At 46.5% G+C, this 24,804-nt stretch overlaps 1 protein-coding gene across 4 annotated transcripts in view; it reads right to left on the bottom strand.

Annotated features, from left to right (window-relative positions):
* The window catches only part of traf3ip2a (TRAF3 interacting protein 2a), an 80,753-nt gene that overhangs the window by 43,896 nt on the left and 12,053 nt on the right, over positions 1-24,804 (bottom strand). For 2 of the 4 annotated variants that reach the window (XM_059982926.1, XM_059982927.1), the window contains exons 2-3: positions 23,186-24,091; positions 9,150-9,399 (exon numbers count right to left, since the gene is read on the bottom strand). In XM_059982926.1, the coding sequence (XP_059838909.1) occupies positions 9,150-9,399; positions 23,186-24,091 (1,156 nt within the window). Of the gene's footprint in view, positions 1-9,149; positions 9,400-9,512; positions 9,669-23,185; positions 24,092-24,804 lie in introns of those variants that run through there. The other 2 variants (XM_059982929.1, XM_059982928.1) reach the window with 2 other exon arrangements.

Raw genomic sequence — 24,804 nt, 5'->3', positions numbered from 1 at the left:
TCAGCCTGCGGTAGTCGCCGCACGGTCTCCAGCCCCCCGTCGCTTTGGGCACCATGTGCAGGGGGGAGGCCCATGGGCTGTCGGACCGCCGGATGATCCCCAATTCCTCCATCCTCTGGAACTCCTCCTTCGCCAGTCGGAGCTTGTCCGGGGGAAGCCGCCAAGCGCGGGCGTGGAGGGGTGGCCCTGGGTAGGGATGTGGTGCTGTACGCCATGCCTGGGCATGGCTGCTGTGAACTGCGGTGCCAGAACCGATGGGAAATCCGCCAGGACCCTGGTGAAGTCGTTGTCGGACAGCGTGATGGAGCCGAGGTGAGGGGCTGGCAACTGGGCTGCACCCAGGGAGAACGTCTGAAAGGTCTCGGCGTGGACCAGTCTCTTCCTGGGCAGGTCGACCAGTAGGCTGTGAGCCCGCAAAAAATCCGCACCCAGAAGTGGTTGGGCTACGGCGGCCAGTGTAAAGTCCCACGTGAACTGGCTGGAGCCAAACTGTAGCTGCACCTGACGGGTGCCATAGGTCCTTACTGTGCTGCCATTCACGGCCCTCAGGGGAGGACCCGGTGCCCTGCTGCGGGTGTCGTAACTCGTCGGGGGTAAAACGCTGATCTCAGCCCCAGTATCGACCAAAAACCGGCGTCCCGATCTTCTATCCCACACATACAGGAGGCTATCCCGATGGCCAGCCGCCGTAGCCATCAGCGGCGGCTGGCCCTGGCGTTTCCCGGGAACTTGCAGGGCGGGCGACAACGGCGGGCTTCTGCGCCCCACCGCTGGTGGTAGAAGCACCAGTGTTCATTGGGCTGGGGGTTGGCGGGCTCTGCGGCCGGGCCTGGACTGGTTTGCTGCCGGGAGCGTGGCTGGGAGATCTGTGCGATGGACCTTTTTGGCGTTCCACAGCAAGTCCGCCCGGGCTGCCACCTTCCAGGGGTCACTGAAATCCGCGTCGGACAGCAGCAGGTGTATGCCCTCGGGCAGCTGCTCCAGGAATGCCTGCTCAAACATGAGGCAGGGTGTGTGTCCGTCGGCGAGGGACAACATCTCATTCATTAAAGCCGATGGAGGTCTGTCGCCCAAGCCTTCCAGGTGCAGTAAACGGGCAGCCCGCTCACGCCGTGAGAGTCCGAAAGTGCTGAGGAGCAGGGCTTTGAATTCCGTGTACTTGCCGTCTGCCGGGGGCGACTGTACGAACTCCGCGACCTGGGCCGCTGTATCCTGGTCGAGGGAGCTCACCACGTAGTAGTAGCGGGAGTCTTCTGAGGTGATCTGGCGAACGTGGAATTGGGCTTCGACTTGCTGGAACCATAGGTTCGGTCGCTGTGTCCAGAAACCCGGCAGTTTCAACGAAACCGCATGAACAGAGGCGGCGTCGGTCATTTCTGGTCCAAAAATCGTTTGGACTGTCGGGGTCACCAATTGTAGCGGTGTGCTACACGCAGCGCTAAAATTACGACACGGAGTCGGTAACTGCAGTCGAAGGAAAAAACTTTATTCAAAATCCTCAGCCTCACTTTTAAGCCTCCCTCAACCGGCCCCCCGTGGCGCAGAGGCTCCAAAGCTCTGTGCTTGCAAACCCCCGTAGGCTATCTAATTGTGAGTCGGTTCGGATGTGCCAGGAAATGGGTCGCCACAATACTTTCCTTTGTCATTCAGGAACATGACCTTCTCCCAATTTCCATCATCAACATCCAGGTTCAAATGGACCTGCCACATGAATCCAGATGAAGGGTTTGGTTTGTTTTGCAGATAAATACTGGGTGCTACAAGAGTGATTCAGACCTGGAACTCCTGTATGGAGTTACTTACCTCCTGCACTCCCAAACCTTCCATCGACAAGGAACATGTCAGGTGGATGATGGAATACTATACACTTGCAAATCTCAGGAAGATCACAAGCATCTCGGACAAAGCAAATGATTTGATAAACCACCCTAAACATTCATTCTCTCCACCACCAGCACATAATGCTGTGTGTACCATCTACAAAACGTCTCCAAGTTACACCCAGGCTACTCAGGTAACACCCCCTTAAAGTGATGAACTCTACCATCGTGCAAGACAAAGCCATCAATGGACTCACACCTGAAAATTCACCTCCAAGTCACACACCATCTTTATATGGAGAGATACTGATGGTCCTTTATCGTCACTGGACTGAAATCTTAGAATGCCACAGTCAAGGAGGACTTGTGTCGGCTCACCCCCACCTTGTCAAGGGGAATTAGGCATGGGCAATAAATCTAGCTTTAATAGAGATGCTCATATCTTGAAAATGGAGGAGGAAAATATTCACCACCTTTTCCCCTCCAGTTAAGGTCGATAATCTATTTTACCAACATACAAAAGTTGATCTTAGTAATTACTGTCCTCTGAACATCAAGGGCCTGCCCCACAATACTGAGGTCCCCAATGACCACTGTGATGCAATGGCAACTCCCACCTTGGCATATATCACCACCCATTGCTCATGGAAATACCCGGCAACACTCACCTGGTGAGCTGCAGCAGCTGGACCAACGTCCATTCTGCAAGCGTAGTTGGACTTAATCTCATTAAAGAGAACAAAAAATTAGGGACAGAAGCACCACCTATGCCATTCACTTCTGCTCCGCAAGTCATTGTGGGTCATTTTTACTTCAATGAGAAATGGCAGGTGGAGTTCAACCAGGAAAAGTGTGAAGTGATACACGTTGGAAGGTCTAACTTGAAGGTTAATGACAGGGTTCTCCTTCACAGAGGTAAGACCATAAGACATAAGAGCAGAATTAGGCCAAACAGCCCATTGAGTCTGCTCCGCCATTCCATCATGGCTGATCCCCGATCTAACTCAACCCCATACACCTGCCTTCTCGCCGTATCCTTTGGTGTTTGAGGCTGTGCTCTCTAGTTCTGGATATTCCCAACATAGGAAGCATCCTCTCCGCATCCACCCTATCTAGTCCTTTCAACATTCGCTACGTTCAATCAGATCCCCTGCGTTCTTCTAAATTCCAGTGAGATCAAGACCAAAGATGCCATACGCTCCTCATATGTTAACCCCTTCATTCCCGGAACCATCCTCGTGAGTCTCCTCTGGACTCTCTCCAATGACAACACATTCTTTCTGAGATACGGGGTGCAAAACGTTTAATAATACCGTGTGGCCTGACTAGCATCTTATAAAGCCTCAACATTATCCTCTTGATCTTGGGGTCCAAGTCTGTGTATCCCTCAAAATTGCTGTGCAAGTTGATAGGGTGGTTAGGAAGACACGTGGTGTGTTGACTGTCAGGTTTGAGTTCAGGAGCCATAAGGTAATGTGGGCTAATGGCCTGTACTATACTGTACTGTTCTATGTCCTATATTCAATAGAACCTTTCCACATTATCCTCCATGAGATTCATTTCCTTCAATATGCTGTATAGCTTTATGGCACAGCAACAATTGTAATCCTGCCAGTATCCTGAGGTCTGTGAGCTTAGATCATAAGATAATAGAATTTCAGAATTCTGTCCAGCAAAGTGTGTTCTGCCGTTTAACCCCATTGTCTTGCCATCTCCTCATACTAATCAAGAACCTATCAGTCTCTGCCTCAAGTTCTCCCAGTGACTTGACAGCTTCAGCTGCTATGCAGTGCCCCATAACTACAGTTTCCCTGTGACCTGAATTCTGTGTGGGAAATTAATACTACACTAATGGATTAAACTAAAAACCACACAGAGCAGATTTTCTCAAAAGTAACATGAGGAGAGGGAGAAAGAGGAGCTGTTTTTGCAGTGTTTTTTTTTACATAGACCGTAACGCCTGCTCTTTGTTTTCTCTGGGAGGGTGTCAACATAAAAAATATCAGATGTGATATTCGGCTCATGCAGAGTACAGTCAAGTATTTGATTGCACTGACTGAGAGGGTGAATACAATAGCTAGTAAGTAGTATAACCTTGAATTCCGTGAATTAAGGAAGTGAGTAATATACATCTGTATGCACAACTATCCTGAAACCAATGTTTCCTGAGAAACTGTTAAATGGCTTACTCAGTAAAAAATTATTGGAAACTGCTTTGATCAAAACTAATGTTTGCATTTAAAGCAGTTACTCGATTCCTTTTCACTTAATTAAGCCTCTGCAGAATAAAACAAAACGGATAAACCCCCAAATAATTTGTGACTAAGACGTCAGATGCCAGCTGGTGGTGTAGTGGCATCCACACTGGACTTTGAGGAGAGTGGTCCTGGGTTCCAATCCAGCCAGCTCCTTCCACGCTTTCCATTCGTCAGTGCTGGGTTGAGCACTGAGCTAGCAAATTGGCCACATTAAAGACAGAGAAATGCTAAAGAAACGGCAAGGTTGTCTCCTGAGGCACCACAAAATGTGGCGAGGAACAAAAACAAACTTTAAATATAATCCATCCCTTCTTAAGCTTCCTGAAGGCTATTTTCACCTGAAGCTGTGTAAGATGCCACTATACATCAGCTTTCAGTTAGATGCTCTGAGATGGGCCCAAAGTGTGAATATTTAGTAGAAACACCCTCTGCTTAAAATTATGCTTGCCCATGCACTGATGAATGTGAAGTAATAATGAACACTTTTATAAGACCACAAGATAGAGCAGAATTAGGCCATTTGGCTCTTCTAATCTGTTCTGCCATTTCATCATGGTTAATTCAATTTTCCTCTCAGTCCCAAAATCCTGCCTTCGCTCCATATCCCTTCATGACCTGACCAATCAAGAAACTATCTACCTCTGCCTTAAATATACATAAAGCTTTGGCCTCCACAGCTGCCTGTGGCAAAGAATTCCATAGATTTGCCACTGTCCGATGAAGGAAATTCCTCCTCGTCTCCATTCTAAAAGGACACCCCTCTATTCAGAGGCTGTGTCCTCTGGTCTTAGACTCTCCCATCATTGCAAACATCCTCTCCAGATCCACTTTATTGAGGCCTTTCACCATTCAATGAGGTCATTCCTCATTCTTCTGAATTCTAGTGAATACAGGCCTTGAGCCATCAAATGCTCCTCATATGATAAGCTATTCAATCCTGGAATCATTTTCATGAATCACCACATCCTTTCTCAGAGAAGGGGCCCAAACCTGCTCACAATACACCAAGTGAGGCCTCACTCGTGCTTGACAAAGATTTATTACATCCTTCCTTTTATATTCTAGTCCTTTTGAAATGAATGCCAACATTGCACTTGTCTTCCTCACCACAGACTCGACCTGCAAATTAACCTTGAGGGAATCCTGCACAAGGACTCCCAAGTCCCTTTGCACCTTGGATTTTTGTATTTTCTCTCCATTTAGAAAATAGTCAACCCTTTCATTTCTTCTGCCAAAGTGCATGACCATACACGTCCTGACACTGCCATTTCTTTGCTCATTCTCCTGATCTGTCCAAGTCCTTCTGTAGCCTCTCTACTTCCTCAAAACTATTTGCCCCTCCACCTAACTTCGTTTCATCTGCAAACTTTGCAACAAAGCCGTCAATTCCATCATCAAAATCATTGGCATATAACAAGAGTCAGTCCCAGCACAGACCCCTGTGGAACACCACCACTCACCAGCAGTCAGCCAGAAAAGGCTCCCTTTATTCCCAATCAGCCACTGCTTTATCCATGCTAGAATCTTTCCTGTAATACCATAGGCTTGTACCTTGTTAAGCAGCCTCACGTGAGGCTCCTTGTCAAAGGCTTTCTAAAAATCCAAGTGTGCAACATCAACCAATTCTCCTTTGTCTATCCTGCTTGTTATTTCTTCAAAGGATTGTAATAGATTTGTCAGGCACGATTTTTCCTTGAATAAACCAAGCTGACTATGGCCTATTTTACCATGTGCCTCCAATTATCCTCAGACCTCATCCTTAATAATCAACTCCAACATTCTCCCAACCACTGAGGTCAGACTAACTGGCCTATAGTTTCCTCTCTTCCTTCTTGAAGCATGGAGTGCAACTTTCCGGTCTTCCTAGTGATTCTTGAAAGATGATGCCTCCGTGATCTCTTCAGCCACCTCTTTCAGAACTTTGTGGTGTACACCATCTGGTCCGGGTAACTCATCCACCTTCAGACCTTTCAGTTTCACAAGAACCTTCTCCCTAGTTATAGTAACTTCACACACTTCGTGACCCCTGACACCTGGAACTTCCACCATCCTGCCAGTGTCTCCCACAGTGAAGACCGATAGACAAAAATATACGCTGGGAATGTCTGCGATGGAGCTGTATATCATCTTGTGGAAAGTCAGATCTAAGACTGGCGTGCTCCAGGGGCACCTGTTCAGCGTGCTTTGCAGCTTGCCCGCTACCAGAAAACTTACTCGTTCATGGTTTTGAAGAGAGGAAATAGGTATGCTGATTTTTTTTTAAGCCTGGCAAAAATGTTCCCCGAGCTCACAGCCAGGAACTGTGCAGCGGCGACGAATCGCTTGATCCTTTGCATCTCTCCTTGTCCTTCCATCGCACCAAGCTAAATCCAGTCAGTCTTCTCAACCCTGCCGCATCTGAGGTCGAGGACTCTGCAGTGCAGGGTCTCGTGGCTAAGAATCCAGGTCCCGCTGAGTCGCTAACAGGCACTGTCTGCTCACTGAGCCATCCATTCCTGAGACAGATGCATGTGGGGAACTGTTCCCCTGCCCACACAGCTCACTTCACTCTGGCACAGCACTAAAAGCACAGTCCTCAATCGACCCCTTTGTGGAAAAAGACTGTGCTCAGTGATCTCACGATGTCTGCTGCATCTCATGTGGTTTGGGAGCTGAGCTTTCAACGGCGGTCCCTGACAAATGTCTGCAACCCGTTGGACCCCAAGAAGCTTGCATCTGCAAAGAATTGCTTTGTGACATCAGAACATTTCTACATTACGGCAAAACTGCTTCACATAATGTTCTCGAGGACCTATTTAATTGCACTAAATTCATACCGTCTTCCTATTTTGTCGATTTTCATTCCTTCTTTTATGGCTTCTTTTATATACTTAACCAAAAATAGAGAAAAGAAACCTCTTTGTATTATTTTCTTTCGGTCCATTCATTACAAGAGAACTGGATCTTGGCTGCCATTCCATTACTCTGGGCTTTCTGCCTACATGCATCTCCACACAGACAACCTGCCACTTCCCTGCAATGCTGCAGCAGGACCATTAACACAAGCTCTGCAAAAAAATTATGCACAAAAGAGGGTAAAATGAACACAATTTAATATTGTTTTAAAGTCTATGGTGTGTCTCCTTTCACAAACAGGAGAGGTGCTTCTTCAGATAATGTGTGCTGGTGGAATGAGAAGAGACGCCTGAAGTAGTTCTTAAGCCTGGCAACGTGGGGGTGTACTGGCCTGTGACTGTGTCACTGTGATGCCCATTGGAGGTAGATGAGGGGAAAGAAAAGGATATTCACTAAGCCAGAAGTACACAAATCCTGGAAACGGCTCAGGAGGACGTGTCTTCAGCCTTGGGCATCACAGTAAAGTTCCTAACCTGATTCATGCCAAAAGGTGGCGGCTGAACTACCCGGAGACTGATTTCTGAACAGCAGTTGGGGGATTGTTGTTACAACCTCGAGGAGGCCCGTGGTACTGGCAGAAACGAGATGAATTCGGCTGCTTTCATAGGAATTTCATCTCAAAGAATTTTCATTGGATGTACAGTACTCTGCGAAAGTCTTAGATATATATATATATATACACACACACACACACACATACTTATGATAAAATATGTGGAGTGCCTTAGCTAGAGAAGTCAACTAGTGTTTCAATTGTTGCAAAGACTTAAAATATAGGGATATTTATTATGGAAATATTAAATATCACCATCATCATTATGTGCTGAGTCGTATGAAGTGGGCAATCCTAGTCTTTCCACGACCATGATTGTACTTGGCAAATTTTTCCACAGAAGTGGTTTGCTGGTACCTTCCTCTGGACGGTGCCTTTACAAGACGGGTGACCCCAGCCATTATCAATACTCTTCAGAGATTGTCCGTCTGGTATCAGTGGTCGCATAACCAGGACTTGCGATATGCACCAGCTGCTCAGACGACCATCCACCACCATGACTTCATGTGACCCTGATCGGGGAGGGGTGGGGGGTAAGCAGGTGGTACATCTTGTCCAAGGTGACCTTCAGGCTAGCAAAGAGAAGAAGCACTTTCCACTTCTTTTGATAGAGATGTATATCTCCAACCACATCCCCCCCCACCACCACCCTGCTATCCTGATTATATAACATTAACACGATTTAAGGAAGGGTAGACAAATTTTATTTTAATTTTGGTAGAGATGCATCTCTACCCTGCCACCCAAAATATGGGGACACTTAAAATGTGTTGTCCCTTAAAATATGATGATGAAATGCCTGCAGGTTAATTGCCAAACTTGGCAAACACCACAACATCCAGAACCTCAACCCGAACTACGAATATTCACCACCATCTACTGCGTTCATTACGGATTTCTCCATCTGGATTAATCCTCACAGAATTGTTCCTCAGAGGCGTCACCTGACTGGTAAACTCCATTGGGAGAAACACACACAAAAATGCTGGAGGAACTCAGCAGGCCAGGCAGCATCTATGGAAAAGAGTAAACAGTTGATGCTTCGGGCCGAGACCCTTCATCAGGACCAGTGAGGTAGTGGCCTGCAACAAATGGGCTCCTGGACTAACTGTGGTGATGAACCGGCTTTTCTGATGAAACTGGCAGTCCTGATGAAGGGTCTCAGCCTGAAACGTCGACTGTTCACTCTTTTCCATAGATGCTGCCCGGCCTGCTGAGTTCCTCCAGCATTTTGCAGGTGTTGCTTGGATCTCCATTGGGAGAAAGTGGTTGAAGGGAAAGGAGAAATTGATTAAGTCTTTGGGTCTTCAGGCAATGAAAGATACCAGTGGTCTTTCTTGTGCCCTCTTCCAGCCATAAGATGCCAGGAGGTTTTGGGCAATGTGCTAATCACAGCACTTGTGCACCAACCACATGAATAGTCATGAACTGGCATACAGTGTGTAACAGCAGCAATGGGAGACTGTAATAGCACACAAAAAGGCAGGAACAGAGGAAGGATCCCACATGAAAACAACATACACAAACACAGAGAAAGGGGATGGACAGGATGAAAACAGTAACGAATCACAGTTGTGGAGCAAGGGGCATCAAACAGAGTGACAAGTAAAACCAGTAACTCACTGAAGTTCTTGTGGGTGAGGTTGACCCTGGGTGAAGTCTCTTTGAGTTCCTCCGCTCCAAGGGTGCCTCAGGGTATACCGAGGTGGGCTGTTAAACACTCCATATCCACGTGGTTGAAAAGGCGACATCTCTTTCACAGCACCGTCTTGGTTACGGCTTAGACCAGGGTGCAGAGGGAGTGGACCACACTGATTTATGCCGCCAGAGCACTGTTGGCACCTGCAGACCGGAGACTTGCAGCTCTTGTCACCTGGTGGCAGAAACGCACGGAAATAAAACCGTGATTTACTTAAATGACAAGACAGGACTTTGGATTGGAAGTGAATCTGTTTCCACAATTAGCCTGGTGGCTCCAAGCTTTACCTCACGTCTATCCCCCGCTCGTTCACAATTCCTGAATTGCGGTAACTTTCACCAGCAAGTTACAGGAGATGCTACAGTTCCTCTTTGAGGCCAGGTGAGAACTCTGACGGGCAAAGAAAGCGTAGATGCTGGAAATCTGAAACAACAAAGTGCTGGAAATACCCAGAGAAATGGAGGTAAGGTTACATGACCATTTGCTCTTCTCTGACAAATGTTCCTCCTGTTTCTGCTTTCACAGCGGAAACCTGCTGACCGTTTCTGTTACTTTCTGTTTTAATTGATAAACTGTTTGTGGACTATGAGAGGCATTGCCTCTGATGCTCTTCCTTCCCAGAAGGAAGACCTAAAGCGACTCCTTTCCTGGCAGAGGTGAATATCTGCCTCTATTCCTTCCTTCATCACTTGGGCCGACAGGGTGAAGCCAAATGTGGTTACCCAGCAGCCTGTGAAGCTGGAACGAGTTTGGCCCATTCTCTCTGGCACAGCACATTCTGAAAACACTGTGTGCTTTACATGGGGGGGGGAAGAGATGGAAAGTGGTGATGTTCCGAATGATCTATGTGCCCTTGAGTACAAATCACTGGAAGCCAAAAGAAACGTTGGCTTTTGCTGCAGAGCATTGAAGTGTAAAAGTAACTTATTTTACTGCAATTAAACTGGGGCTTTGAGGAGACCATGCTGGGAGTATTCAATACAGTTTTGAGCTCCAATGCTAAACCTGATATTCCTTTAACAGAAACAGAGTGGTAAAGATTCATCTAATAGTGGCAGGTCTGTCAAACAAGGAGGGCAATTCTTTACCCTGGATGTTGCGGAGGTTCAGTCCATCATCAGCTCCACAGCTTGCCACGGAGCCTTAAGTTGCTAGGATTCTTCAGCATTTGTATTTAGTAATCGTTATCTTAACTAAAGCCATTAGGCCCTTGTGCTTTCATCTGCCCGAGTTCATTGTGACTTGCTTTCTATGATTATTTAAAGAGTATTCTCGTTTAGTGCTCTTGTGGGGTCACTCTACCATGGTGCGTGCTCCTGGCTTGAGTCGGTGCCAGCAACCTCTAAGACACAGAAGGCTTTCCGGTCCTCCGCGCACTCCTGTGAGCGCACGCCGCGGCACAGTCAGCAGGTTCACTCAAAACACAGATCAGTAGGCTTCTGGATATCAGCAGAACAAAGGAATATGGAGATAAGGCAGGAAATTGGTGTTGAGGAGAAGATCAGCCACCATCTTAGTAAAGGTGAGGCAGGTTTAAGGGGCTGAATGGCCTACCCCCATCCCTATCTCCTGCATTGTTCTCAGCACAAACAAGGATGATACAGAGTGGCAATTAAAGATTTGGATTTCTGAAGTACAGTAATTTACACTTTACAGCTAACGGCACTGTTGTGATGTAGGAAAATCAGCAGGAAATTGCGGAGCTTAGTAAGATCCCACAAATAGTAAAGTCTTGTTTAGAGATATTGATGGAGGAGTAAGAATTGTCCTTCCAAGTAACTCCATTGGATCTTTTACATTAACTGGATACAGTGGTTGAGACTTTATTTTAAAAGGACAGCACTTTCAAAACTATAGCACTCTGCCAGGGTTCAATACTGTCTTAGGATGGGACACTGTTCTAGGACTCAAACCCCAATCCTTCTGGCATGTGAGGCAAATGTCCTGCCACTGGCTCACAGTGTGTAAGGAAAGAGTTAAATGTGATCCCTTTGCTCAAATAAATTGGAAGTTTGAAAGACAAAATGGTGTTGGTTCAGATTGTGGTAGCAGCCCGTTTCCCCCCTTATTGACCAACGTTTTAGTTCTATTTTTGAATACATTTCATTAAGATTAGATACCAGTAAAGAACGTTTCCCCCTCTACATGCCTGCTGTTCCTATTTCTGATTTGTGTATATCAAGACTGAAGGTTATGAGATAAAAAGGGCTCCTGGAGGGTATAAAAAGGGGCAATTTCTTTGTACAAATGGGGTATCTTCTCTTAGGCTGGGTCTTGACTAGTGCTAGTGCTAAGGGTTGGAGATGGTCAAAGATGTTGAGAGAGGGGGTAAGGGAGTGTTGGAGATAGAAAGGGAGGGGGAGAGAGGGGGAGAGGGGGGGAGAGGGGGGGAGAGGGGGAGAGGGGGGGAGAGAGGGGGGAGAGGGGGGGAGAGAGGGGGGGGAGAGGGGGGAGAGGGGGGGAGAGAGGGGGGAGAGAGGGGGGAGAGAGGGGGGAGAGAGGGGGAGAGAGGGGGGCAGAGCACTAAGAGAAGTTGTGGGGTCTGTGGTTTCCCTTTGGCATGGTGTAGATCATCTCATTAAGCGGATGATAAATATTAATTTATTTTCTGTACAACTACTTCAGTAACCATTTGTCTTTCTTTCTCTATCTTTATATAACTCTAATAAAGTGATCTCTCGTGGCCTTCAACACATGCATTGTTGCATGTTACCTCCTTGGTTTGCAAAAACCTAGTCCTGCTCAGTAAGAAAAGAACACGGAAGGAATTTGAAAGTAATTTTCATTACAGGCTGACACTGTGAAACAGGACAGCTCCTGATGAATGTCCGCCCTCTGGAAGAGCAGGAGCCTCTGGTGATACTGTATCAGCAGGAACAGAGCCTGTCAAGTGAAGAATTATATCTACCACATCCATGAAGCTGAACACCAAGTGTGTCAGAGTACTGAGTGTGCCTGAAACCCCCACGAGGCTTTTGAAACTTCTCTGAAATATTGACCAACAAGGATGTGTCAGCAAGTCAAGATTACAAATCAAAAACTGCTTCACAGCTTTGCGTGCTTGATGATAGCCGCACATGGCTAGTCTGCAAAGTAATTCTCCTTGCGTGGATGTCAAAGACTTAGTTATGGATGCAGTAAGATCCTTATTAACTTTAAGTAAACCATCTGTGAATGGCACACACAAAATGCCGGAGGAACTCAGCAGGCCAGGCAGCATCGATGGAACAGTTGACATTTCGGGCCAAGACCCTTCATGGGGACTGGAGAGGAAGAGATCAGAATAGGAAGGTGGGGGTGGGGAGGAATTAGTACAAGGTGGTAGGTGATAGATGAAACCAGGAGAGGGGGAGGGGTGACGTAAAGGGCTGGGGAGTTGATTGGTAGAAGAGATAAAATGCTGGAGAAGGGGGAATCTGACAGGGAGGACAGAAGTCCATGGAAGAAAGGGAAGTGGGAGGAGCACCAGAGGGAGGTGATGGGCAGGTAAGGAGATAAGGTGAGAGAGGGAAGTGGGAATAGGGAATGGTGAAGGTGGGTAATTACCGTAAGCTTGAGAAACTGATATTCATGCCATCAGGTTGGAGGCTACTCAGACAGAGTATAAGGTGTTGCTCCTCCAACCTGAGTGTGGCTTCATTGCGGCAGTAGAGAAGGCCATGAACTCCCATTCCAACATGTCAGTCCAGTGTGTGTTGCTTGGATCAGCAGATTTTCTCGTGTTGGAGCTACCTCTGTGAGATTTACTCCTCCATGGCTGTTCCTCGTGCACACCATGAACCTGAACTAGCAGCAGCCAACAATTGAGGGCAAACCTGATGATATGGACATCTTGTGCTATGTTCGGTGAGAACAGTAGTACTTGGTATGGTCATTGCTAGATTAAAAACTATTTTGAATAAGTTCAGCCATCTCTGCTCTTAAGAAAATACCCAGCAGCCTATCCAGTCTCTCCTCATGGTCTTCAAGAAGCAACGAGATGCAACTGGAGAGCCAGCGAAGAGGTCTGAGATGCTGAAGGGTTTATCCCGACCCCAGTGTCTTCACTGCCCTTGTGAGGTCATTGAAGCTCTTCCTGCCCTATTGCTATTATTGACAAAGTGAGGTTTACATTAACTACACTAGACAGCATCAGCAACTATTTCCAGTAAGCATTGTGTAGGCGGAGGTCACAGAAGCTCCGTGTGTATATATGCAAATATACTTTTAAATAACCTGTATAGCCTGTTGAATATTCTAGCTATATATAAAACTAGGGTGCCTATGACTTTTGCACAGTACTACAGTAATTTTAAGTATTGCACTGTACTGCTGCTGCAAAAAAACTAATTTTATGACACAGGCGAGTGATGATAAACCTGATTCTGACATGGGTCTCTGTCGTGGACTGAGAGTAGAAGGAGGAAGTGAGGGGAATCATGGTTGGAAAAAGGGGAAGGGAGAAGAAAGCACCAGAGAGACATTCTGTAATGATTAATAAACCAGTTGTCTGGTATCAAATCACCTCACCTGGTGTCTCAGGGCTGGGTGTGTCTACCCCCTGCCCCTGCACTCCTTCTCTGCCACCTGTCCCACACCCCCTCCCAGCACTCCACCCTTGCCATTCCCAAATTTCCTTGCTCCAGATTTACAAACTCATTCTTTGCTCCAAGTTGACAAATACAGTACTGTGCAAAAGTCTTAGGAATCCTAGCTATACACGTGCCTAAGGCTTTTGCCCAGTACTGTAGGACATAATTACTTTGCTGAGGAAGTGCAGTGCAGGTGGATAATAAAGTGCAAGGTTATAACAAGTAGATTATGAGGTCTGGATTCCATCTTATCATACAAGAAGTCTTTTCAGGAGTATTACAACAGTGGGATGGAAGGTGCCAGTAAGGCTGGTGCTACATGCTTTCAGGATTTTATGAATTATCAGGGTGGTTTGGGGCTTTGATTCTGTTGAGTGCTTTACTGAAGCATTGAAAAGTACAGACAGAATCTAAGAGGAGGGGTTAGTTTTCATGAAGCACTAAATTGAGTCCACAGCTCTGCAATTTCACACCATCATGGACAGAATAGTTGCTATACCAAACTATGATGCATCCAGATAGAATGCCTTCTTTGGCGCACATTTTTAAACTTGGTGAGGGTAAACAGGGACGCACCAGATTTCTTTAGGTTCCTGAGGAAGTAGAGGCGCTTTTGAGCTTGCTTAGCTGGGCTATCTATGTGGTTGGATCAGGACGGCTGTTGGTGATGTTCACTCGAACTTGAATTTGAAATTGGATCTCAAAACTGCCTCTTGATCTGCCTCATATTGCTGGTTAGAACAATGTGCAAGATTCACCAGGTGTCTTCCTCAGGGTAGGAGGAGAATTGATTGGCTATGATAAACCGTCTCTGGTGTGTAGGTGAATGGTAGCTTCTGGCAGGTGTTTGGCAATAAAAAGATTAATGGGAGAATAGAAATAGCTTGAGAGCCTGCATGGGCACGAAGGGCCAAAATGGCCATCCTTTATGTCATAAAGAAAATGTGAAATTATGAAGGAACTAATGAAATATTTGGGCATCCTGATCACTGCATTACAGGAAGGATGTGAAGGATTTGGAAAGGGTGCAGACAAAGTTTGTCAGGATGCTGTACAGATTAGAGGGTACGAGCTAAAAGAAGTTGGACAAACTTGGGCTGTTTTCTCTGGAGTATCAGAGGCTGAGGGAGACTTGATAGAAGCTTATGCAATTATGAGAACACGGTTGCACTTGGTATTGTCATTGCTAAAAAGAAAATTATGCCATTGTTTCAGGCACCGAGGACTTTAAAAAGGATGTAGAAGCAGACCATGTGTAATTTTTTTAAAACATTTATGGAAGAGGTACATCTTTATGAGTAAAGCAAAAGTATTTTGGATAAATAAATTCAGCCACCTCTGCTCCAAAGGCCAGGGGAGTAATGGAAGCAGAAAAGCATTGAGGCATCTGAAAGCATTTCAGAACTGATGAATTCCTTTCTGAAGTTCAGTTGCAGATGTCATGCAGAAAGTGCAGCAGGCAATTTGTGCAGTCTCCCTCTAGCGCAGTGAAAGGAACACAATAGTTCATCTCCTGGGTGTGAAGCAGAAGTACATGGTATCAGAGAGCAATGATGCCTATGGCCAGAACCTCCTCCCAATGCTGGGCTTGCAGTGGAACAGGTCCAGCATCAGCCGGCGTGGAACCACTGCTAGCTGTCACTGCAGAGTTCTTAGTGCTGCTGCTTGCCAAGTCAAGAGGCAGAGCCATCAGCAGAATGTATTCTACTGAAGGCAGCAACTGAGCTGACAGGAGTATCTGATACCACAACGTATCAAATGTTCTGCCGCATAAAAACATCAGGAAAAGGAGAAGCAGCCACCCTCCAAACTGCACAGACATTCCCATATCTTCTGGTATTCTGTGGCAGAACATCGCCTTTAGTCCTTCTGTTCCTGTTCTGACCAAGAGGCCAGAGAGCTGTTGTTAAAGCTTCCCTTCTTTGGATAGTGAATACGTGGCCTTACAAGAGCGTCTGACACACTCAGAAATTTCTGCAGTGTTCAGACTCCACATAACTCCCCAACTCGCACCGTCATCAACCTGTAAGCAATTGATGATGCTGGCAAAGAGGACAGCTCCCCACTATTTAGACCCCATGTGCATGGCCCCTGGATCTGGGCAAATCAGGACCGATATCATCCCTACATGCTCTGGACGTTCAGTACAAACCATGAGTATGAGCTTTTTGCGATGGACCATGCACAATACGAGCTCCCAAATGGGGGTTACCCAGGACTGACACAATGCCACACACCAATCACGGAGCATTTAAAAAAAAATGCACACTCTGCAAGCCTGATTTTCCAGGTCAGTGAGTTCAGCTATCAAATCAATTTGAATTTCAGTATTGTGATGCAGGGCATAACGTTTGGGTATTTCATGGCTTTCAACATTACAAGTTCTCCAAGAGGACCACAGCCTTGTTGTAGGGTTTGGAGGTTTGCGCGCTTCAATGACCCAGAGAGCTATGTTGGCTGGAGTCAGGGCTTTACATTTTGGCTCTTGGTAGGGCCACCCTTGCCAAAAAGATCAAAGGATAGAGGCCAGGCTAGAGTGATCCACCAGTCCTCTGGGTTCGAGGATTCAGCTCAGAGCCAACAACCCTGACTGGTTAAAAAACAATTGTTACGGAAACAGCAAAGAATAATCCTTTTGTATCCGTGTGCAATGGTATGGACAGGCAGATGAAGAACCTTTAGTGCTGCCTGAAACACCAGCGGTGTAACAGGCAGTAACTAACGTTGCAAGTAGAGTAAAAAAGGCCGCTTTAGTACTGTGATTAAGCCAGAGAGGGTGCAGAAAAGATTCACAGGATATTGCCTGGGCTGCAGGAGTTAAGGATAGACTGTGATCGATTTCCCTGGAGCAGTGGAGGCTGAGGGGTGCAAATATGGAGCAAACTACCAGAGGAGGTGGAAAAGTCAGGTATGATTACGACTTAAAAAAAAATCAAACAGGTACATAGCTAGGAAAAAGAATATGGACCAAATGCAACCATTGGGATTAGCTTAGTTCTCACAGTATTTTGATCAATATGGAGGACAATCAAATTTAAATGCAGACTATCTCAGTTCCTCTGGTTTCTCCATGATTATGATGCCCCTCTTCTCTGGTCTCCAACTACATCCTTGGAATGCCAGAGGAAACTGGAGCGAAGGCACGCGGTCACAGGGAGAACATGCAAACTCCTTACAGACAGTGGCAGGAATTGAACCCAGTTTGCTGGCGTTGTGATAACATTGCGCTATCATGGCACCTCACTTATTACATTTACTAATCCCATTTTATTCCCTCACCATCCTTATGAGGACTAGACTATAAAAGCAAGGATGAGGCTTCATAAAGCACTGGTGAGGCCTCACTTGGAGTATTGTGAGCAGTTTTGGGCCCCTTCTCTTAGGGAGGATGTGCTGAAATTGGAGAGGTTCATGAAAATAATTCCAGGATTGAATGGCTTGTCACATAGCTCTAGACCTGTGCTCACTAGAATTCAGAAGAAAGAAGGGTGGCTGAATTGAAACCTATTGAGGGGGTGAGCTAACTGAAAACTATCGAATGGTGAAAGGCCTCGATAGAGTGGATGTGGAAAGGATGGTTCCTATTGCAGGGGAGACTAAAGATCAGAGCACAGAGTTTCAGAACTGAAGGACGTCCTTTCAGAACAGAGATGGGGAGGAACTTCTTTAGCTAGAGAGTGGTGAATCTGTGGAATTCATTGCCACAGGTAACTGGAGGCCAAGTCTTTATGTATATTCAAAGTAGAGGTTGATAGACTCTTGATTGGTCAGGGCATATGTGGCAGGGGGGTAGGAAGGCGGGAAACTGGGGCTGAGACGAAAGGTGGATCAGCCATGACGAAATGGTGGAGCAGACTCGATGGGCCAAATGGCCAAATTCTGCTCCTATATCTTATGGTCTTATCAACTCCCCACAGATGCCGTCACTCACCAACATACGAGAAACAATTCACCGTCGCCAATTAACCTGCCAACCTGGACATTATTGGAATGTGGGAGGAAACCTGAGCACCCGGTGGAAACCTTTAGGGTTAGGGAGAGAATATGCTAACTCAGCACAGGATCACCGGAGATGTGGCACACCAGCTCACCGAGCTTCATAATTGTGCTACCTCAATCCCTTTTATAGGAGAGTATGCTGAAGTAAATTCACACCACCCTCTTTCTGAATTTTCTTTTTGAGGGTGAAGCCCAGCACTGAGCACACGAGATAGTAAAGTTTGCTATTTGATTGCTCAGGGCTATTGTATAATCAGCACTGAGCAGAATCACAAGATGGCTGGTATTTGATGGTGTCATTCTGAAGGGAAGTTGCAAGCTGAGAAATGCTCTGTTTCTCTCTTTTTTTTTAAAAAAAGAATATTTTCCAAAGGTCTTTAAGATGCAGCGGAACTGCAGGAACAGGCAAGAAGACCAACTTGGTTTAACGTTTCAGCCACACCACAACAATGTTTACCCCAAGGTCTGAGGAGGGAAAAAGTTACCATCTGCCACCACATGCCAAAACCAGGTAGGCTCATCAATAAAATGTCAGCAGTACATGTCATTGCTTAATTGCCTGCCTCGATGTTTCCTGTAGATAAGAATGTGAACGCGTGTATGGCCGTGCTACAATGACAAGGCACAGCTTTCTGGTACATCCCATCCTAAATAAAGTTGTAAAAGGGAGGAAAGACGGGAGTTTGTATGAAATTATTAGAGGAAGTTGAGAGGGCAGCAGGGTTAAATGTAACACAACCAGGTGGCTCTCAGTTAAGTTACAAAGCACGATAGCAAATAAAGCCAACTTTACATGACCACTATGGGAGTTAGGCGATTGCACCTCTCTACCAAAGGCTCTCCTTCTCTCTGCTAGCCTGAAGGTCACCCTAGGGCAGGTGATGCACCTGCTTAGCCCCCCGATCCAGGTCATGTGAAGCCAGGTGGTGGACGGTGGTATGAGCAGCTGGTGCACATCACAGGTCCTGATTATGTGACCACTGACGCCAGGCAGACAGTCTCTGAAGAGTATTGATGATGTCCTGGGTCACCCGTCTTGTAAAGACACTGCCCAGAAGATGGCAATGGCAAACCACTTCAGTTGAAAAATTTGCCAAGAACAACGGTGGTCAGGGAAAGATCATGATCACCCATGTCTTGCAACACAAACAAAACAAATTACTCTAAGAACTAAGCAAACTGAACAGCTGAATGAGCAGGTGTCTGATGTTATGGGACACTGGAGTTTGACATCACATTAATGACTATGTTAAATGAAATGCAAGAAATCCTTGGGACAAACACGTCTTGTTTACCCGACTTCTGGACAGACGGAAAACTGCTGGAAGTTCCGAAACATCAATTATTCCATTCCCCTCACAGATGCTGCTTGACCTGCTGAGTTCCTGCAGTAGTTTGGTTTTTGCTTTAGATTCTAGCCTCCACAGTCTGTTGTGTCTCCCTCGGGCAGATTATCTCAAGTTGAGAGTCTGGGACCTGCTATGAAAGAACCGAGTAACTCGTGAAAGGACCTGGAAATTGGAATTAGCTAGGTGGATGACATGGTTAGCATGGACTTGGTGGGCTGAAGGGCCTGTATCCCTGCTATCTCTCTCTCTCTCTCTCTCTATGACCATATGTAGATGCAAGTTTAATACATCTAGGACTCAGGATGAGATGCTGGAAATATGAAAATGGAAAAATAGAAATTATACAGATTAAGAGCACGTCAGTTTGTCACAGCTTTGACAATGTCACTAGCAATACTAACAACTACTTCCATCTTTCATTACTCCAAAATAGCAGCTGCACCACTCACTATTGCTCAACGTGGAGCGGACAGCCAGTTTGTAAATCTGACGGGAGCAAAGGATGTCGGGAATGGTGAGGGCGTGGCACTGTGGGAGGAGTTTGGGTTGGGTGGCAACAAAGGAGTGTCGGGGGCGGGGTAGCATGGGTGCAGATACTCCCAGCCCTGAGAAACCAGGCAAGGCATTTGATCCAAACTATTGGTTTATTGAACATTGCAGGATGCTTTTCTAGTGCTTCCAACCCCCTTCTCCTTCCCCCCCCCATCATAATTCCTCTCTCCCTTACTCCTTCCCACTCCACAACACAGACCCACATCAGAATCAGGTCTATCATTACTCACATATCATGAAAATTTGCTTTTCTTAAAGTGACAACAGAACAGAGCAATATATAAAATTACTACAGTGCTGTGCCGAAGTCTTAGGCACCCTTGCTAAAGACACGTGTCCATATAAGCCAGTCTGGGTTTAGATGGCAAACTTCCTTTCCTTAAGTACACTGGTAGGTTTTCAGTTCAATTGTCACCCTTAACAATACAAGCTTTAATTATTCCATTTTGATTTGATGATTTAAATTTAAATTCCCCAGCTGGTGCTTATGAGATTTGAATCCTGGGTTGTACGTACAAGTCCAGAAATCATGCTGCCTTGGGTCTGAAAGAATGAACAACTGAGTAAATAACCAGTTTAATTTGAATATACATTGCCTACAATGTATTCAACTCCCCCCCCCCCTTGAAAGTTTTCATGTTTTTTTGTTTTACAACATTGAATCACAGTGGTTTTAATTTGGCTTTTTTGACGCTGATCGACAGAACAGACTCTTTTGTGTCAAAGTGAAAATAAATTTTCTACAAATTGCTATCACAGACAAAATGCTTGGAAACTCACAGGCCAGGCAGCATCCATGGAAAAGAGTACAGTCGACGTTTTGGGTCGAGATCCTTCGGCAGGACTGGAAAAAAAAAGCTGAGGAGTAGATTTGAACGGTGGGGATGGGGAGAGAAAAATCGCCAGGAGATAGGTGAAACCTGAAGGAAGAGGGGTGAAGTAAAGAGCTGGGAAGTTGATTAGTGAATGAGACAGAAGACCATGGAAGAAAGAAAAAAATCGGGGGGGGGGGTTGGTGGTAGGAGCACCAGAGGAGGCAATGGTCTAGCAAGGTGAGAGAGGGAAAAGGGGATGGGAAATGATGAAGGAGAGGTGGGGGGGGACATTACCAGAATTTCGAGAAAATGATGTTCATGCCATCAGGCTGGAGGCCACACAAACGGAATATAAGGTGTTGTTCCTCCAACCCGAGTGTGGCCTCATCGCAACAGTGGAGGAGGCCATGGATGGACATATTGGAATGGGAATAGGAAGTGGAATTAAAATGGGTGGCCACTGGGAGATCCCGCTTGTTCTGGTGGATTGAGCGTAGAAGCTCGGTGAAGCCGTCTCCCAATCTAAGTCAGGTGTCACCGACATACAAGAGGCCACACCAGGAGCACCGAACACAGTATATGATCCAACAGGCTCACAGGTGCAGTGTCGCCTCACCTGGAAGGACCGTTTGGAGGCCTGAATGGTAGTGAGGAAGGTGGTGTAGGGGCAGGTGTTAGCACTTGTTCCGCTTGCAAGGACAAGTACCAGGAGGGAGATCACTGGGGAGGGAGGGAGGGACGAATGAAGTCACATAGGGAGCGATCCATGCAGAAAGCAATTCTACAAACTGGTCAAAATTTATTAGTTAGTAACACAAAATGATTGATTGCAAAATTACTCACCCGTTTCAAGTCAGTATTTAGTTTATGCACTATTGGCAGCAATTACAACCCCGAGCCTGTGTGGGTAGGCCTCTATCAGCTTTGCACATCTGCACACTAATTTTCTTTACAAAACTGCTCAAGCTCAGTCAGATTGCATTTGGAACATGAGTCAGGATCATTTGGATCATTTTCAAATCCAGCCACAAATTCTCAATTGGATTGAGGTCTGGACTCTGACTTGGCTACTCCAGGACATTAACTTTGTTGTTCTCAAGCCATTCCTGTGCAGCTTTGGTTTTAATGCTTGCGATCATTGTCTTGCTGGAAAACAAAGCTTCTCCCAAGTCACAGTTCTCTTGCAGACTGCATCAGGTTGTTCTCCAGGATTTCCCTGTATTTTGCTGCATTCATTTTACCCTCTACCTTCACAAGCCTTCCAGGGTCTGCTGCATTGAAGCATCCCCGCAGCGTGATGCAGCTACCACTATGGTTCACAGTAGGATGGTGTGTTTTTGATGCGTAGTGATTGGCTTACGCCAAACATAACATTTAGTCTGATGGCCAGAAAGCTCAATTTTGGCTTCATCAGATCATAGAACCTTCTCCCGGTTGACTTCAGAGTTTCCCACGTGACTTCTGGCAAACTCTAGCCAAGATTTCATGTGAGATTTTTTCCAACAGTGGCTTTCACTTTGCCATTCTCCCATAAAGTTGTGACCAGTGAAGCACCCGGACAACTGTTGTTGTACGCACAGTCTCTCCCATCTCAGCCACTGAAGCTTGTAACTCCCCCAGGCCTCTTGGTGGCCTCCCTCACTAGCACGGTCACTCAGTTTTTGAGGACGGCCTGCTCCAGGTAGATTTACAGCTGTGCCATTTCTTGATGATTGACTTCACTGTACTCCAAGGGATATTCGGTGACTTGGAAATGTTCTTGTATCCATCTCCTGACTTGTGCTGTTCAATAACCTTTTCATAGAGTTGTTTGGAGTGTTCTGTTGTCTTCGTGGTGTAGTTTTTGCCAGGATACTGACTCACCAGCAGTCGGACCTTCCAGACACAGGTGTATTTTTACTCCAATCAACTGAAACACCGTGACTGTACACAGGTGATCTCCATTTAACTAAATATGTGACTTTAAAACCCAACTGGCTGCACCAGTGATGATTTGGTGTGTCATATTAAAGGGGATGAGTACATAAGTAATCAATTATTTTGTGCTTTGCATTTTCAATTAATTCAGATCACTTTATAGAGCTCTGTTTTCACTTTGACTCGAAAGAGATGTTTTCTGTTGCTCAGTGTCAAACAAAGCCAAATTAAATCCACTGAGATTTTCAATGTTGTAAAACAATAAAACATGAAAACTTCCGGGGTAGGGGGGTGAATATTTTTATAGGCACTGTATGTGTAAAGCACTTAAGGGGGAGTTGTGAGGAGCACACCTTTCAGCTCAAGTGAGCTGGGGTCAATCCTCAACTCCGGTGCGGTCTGTGTAGAATTCTCTGTGACTGTCCTCCTGCATGCCAGTGTAAGAACCTTTCCCCTGCTGTGTAGGTTGGTTGTAGCGAATGGGACAGACGATGAGAATACGGGGTCAATGTAGGTTTAGCGTGAATGGGAGCTTGTTGGTCGGTGTGGACCCAGTGGGCTAACTAATCTATTTCCGCTCCGTATCTCTCTCTGAGTCTGAGAAAGAAACAGAACATGCTGTCGCTGATATTAAAGGGGGCTGGGCGGAGCTGGTTGGTGAAATGGTCTCATTCCCTGCCGGATAATCAATGCAATAAGCAAATGTGAGTAATTCTCCAAGAGGTCACATTCCAAATGAGGCTAATTACGTACTTACCTGGAACCTGCAAGCGTCGATATTGGGGTTGAGGCACACCAGGAGGGTACGGATGGAAATAGGCTGGTCCATTAGGATAAGGAAACATTGGACGGATCTGGAGATCTCCTATGGGAACTGCCCAGGACCGCAAAGGACCAGGGGGCTCCAGGTCATTCAATCCAGATCGCAGTGGTCCAGGTGGATCTAGTAAACCAATTGCAAAGTCATCTTGGGACTCGTATCCTGTGTCTTGACTGGGTAGTTCTGACTGGTGCTGACCATCAGGCAGGTTAGTCAGTGTGCTCTTGTTTAAACTCTGATTTGAGCCGAGTAAGTCCTTCCCCATATCACACGAATAGGCACAGTTCACTGAGGGGTTCCTGCAGCTCAAGGACGGGGTTGAGCCTGCTTTGGCCTGGTCCCTGTTCTCGGGTCTGCTGTGAAGACCCTCCCTCCTGGAAGAGGTCTGTTTGTCTTTTGCTGCCACAAGCACACTGACATCAGAGGAGCTCTGGGATGTGCCATATCCAGAAAACTGCTCCGGGTCATTTGTCACCCCGAAATCCTCGAATTCAGATTCCCGGGCTTCCCTCGAGTCAGTCTGAGCCTCCACGGAGAAGAGGTCATGCTGTTGACCATGACTAACCAAGGTGGGTTCAGAGTGACGTTGATGGCTGCCGGCTCCCGCCCTTGGAACTGCTGGTCTCACCTTCTCCCGAGGCACTGCTGCGTTCTCCTCCGGCGCTGGGCAGGAACGGAGAGTTTGAGCAGGCTCGCAGTGGCAGAGCCAGTCTTCAGCTTCTCCTGCACTGCTGCACTGCTGCACTGTCTCACCCGCATGGTTCCTCGCCGAGCATGTGGGTCGGGTCCAGTAATGCAAGTCCTCATCCACCTCCTGGGGTCCGTTCTGGACAGCCGCTCTTGCTGGAAGACAGAGGGTGAAGCAAGACCTCAATGAGCTGAGCACAGTTACACATGGGTTTCGACAACACTGGGAAACTAGGCCCCCAACAGTTTCTATTCACCTTCTTCACCCCAGCCCGCCCAACCCACGACAGTCAGCATGCACCACAATTCAGGTCAAAAGCAAAAGGCGGCGGGGGTTGCTGGGATAAACATGGAGGTAGGTCCCATCTACCAAAGCACTGGAGAAACTCGAAAAGCAACTCCTTCTGAATCTGATTATTTGCATATCAATTTAGAAGACTGACTGGCAAGATATATTGGTCCAATTTCACTGCAAGCAACGATACTAAGCTAGTATCGTAGCTAGCATACTAAGCTACTGCCTGCAGGGGATGACAAGTTAGGTCCCGCCGCATGAAGACACATAAATTTGTATTTGCATCAACTGGCAGAATCACAAATTTCCATTTCCCTAAGATGTGGAGCAGTAGTCGAATCACAAACACGAGGAAATCTGCAGATGCTGGAAATCCAAGCAACACAGACAGTAATAATGCCGGAGGAACTCAGCAGGCCAGGCAGCATCCATAGGAAAGAGTAAACCGTCAGCACTTCGGGCCGAGACCCTTCACTTGGACTCCAGACGAAGGTTCTCAGCCCAAAACACAGTCTGCTTATTCTTTTCCATAGATGCTGCCTGACCTGCAGAATGCCTCCAGCATTATTACTGT

The sequence above is a fragment of the Hypanus sabinus genome, chromosome 10 (assembly GCF_030144855.1).
Source record: "Hypanus sabinus isolate sHypSab1 chromosome 10, sHypSab1.hap1, whole genome shotgun sequence".
Lineage (NCBI taxonomy): Eukaryota > Metazoa > Chordata > Chondrichthyes > Myliobatiformes > Dasyatidae > Hypanus > Hypanus sabinus.
This window is presented reverse-complemented; position numbering and strand designations above follow the sequence as displayed.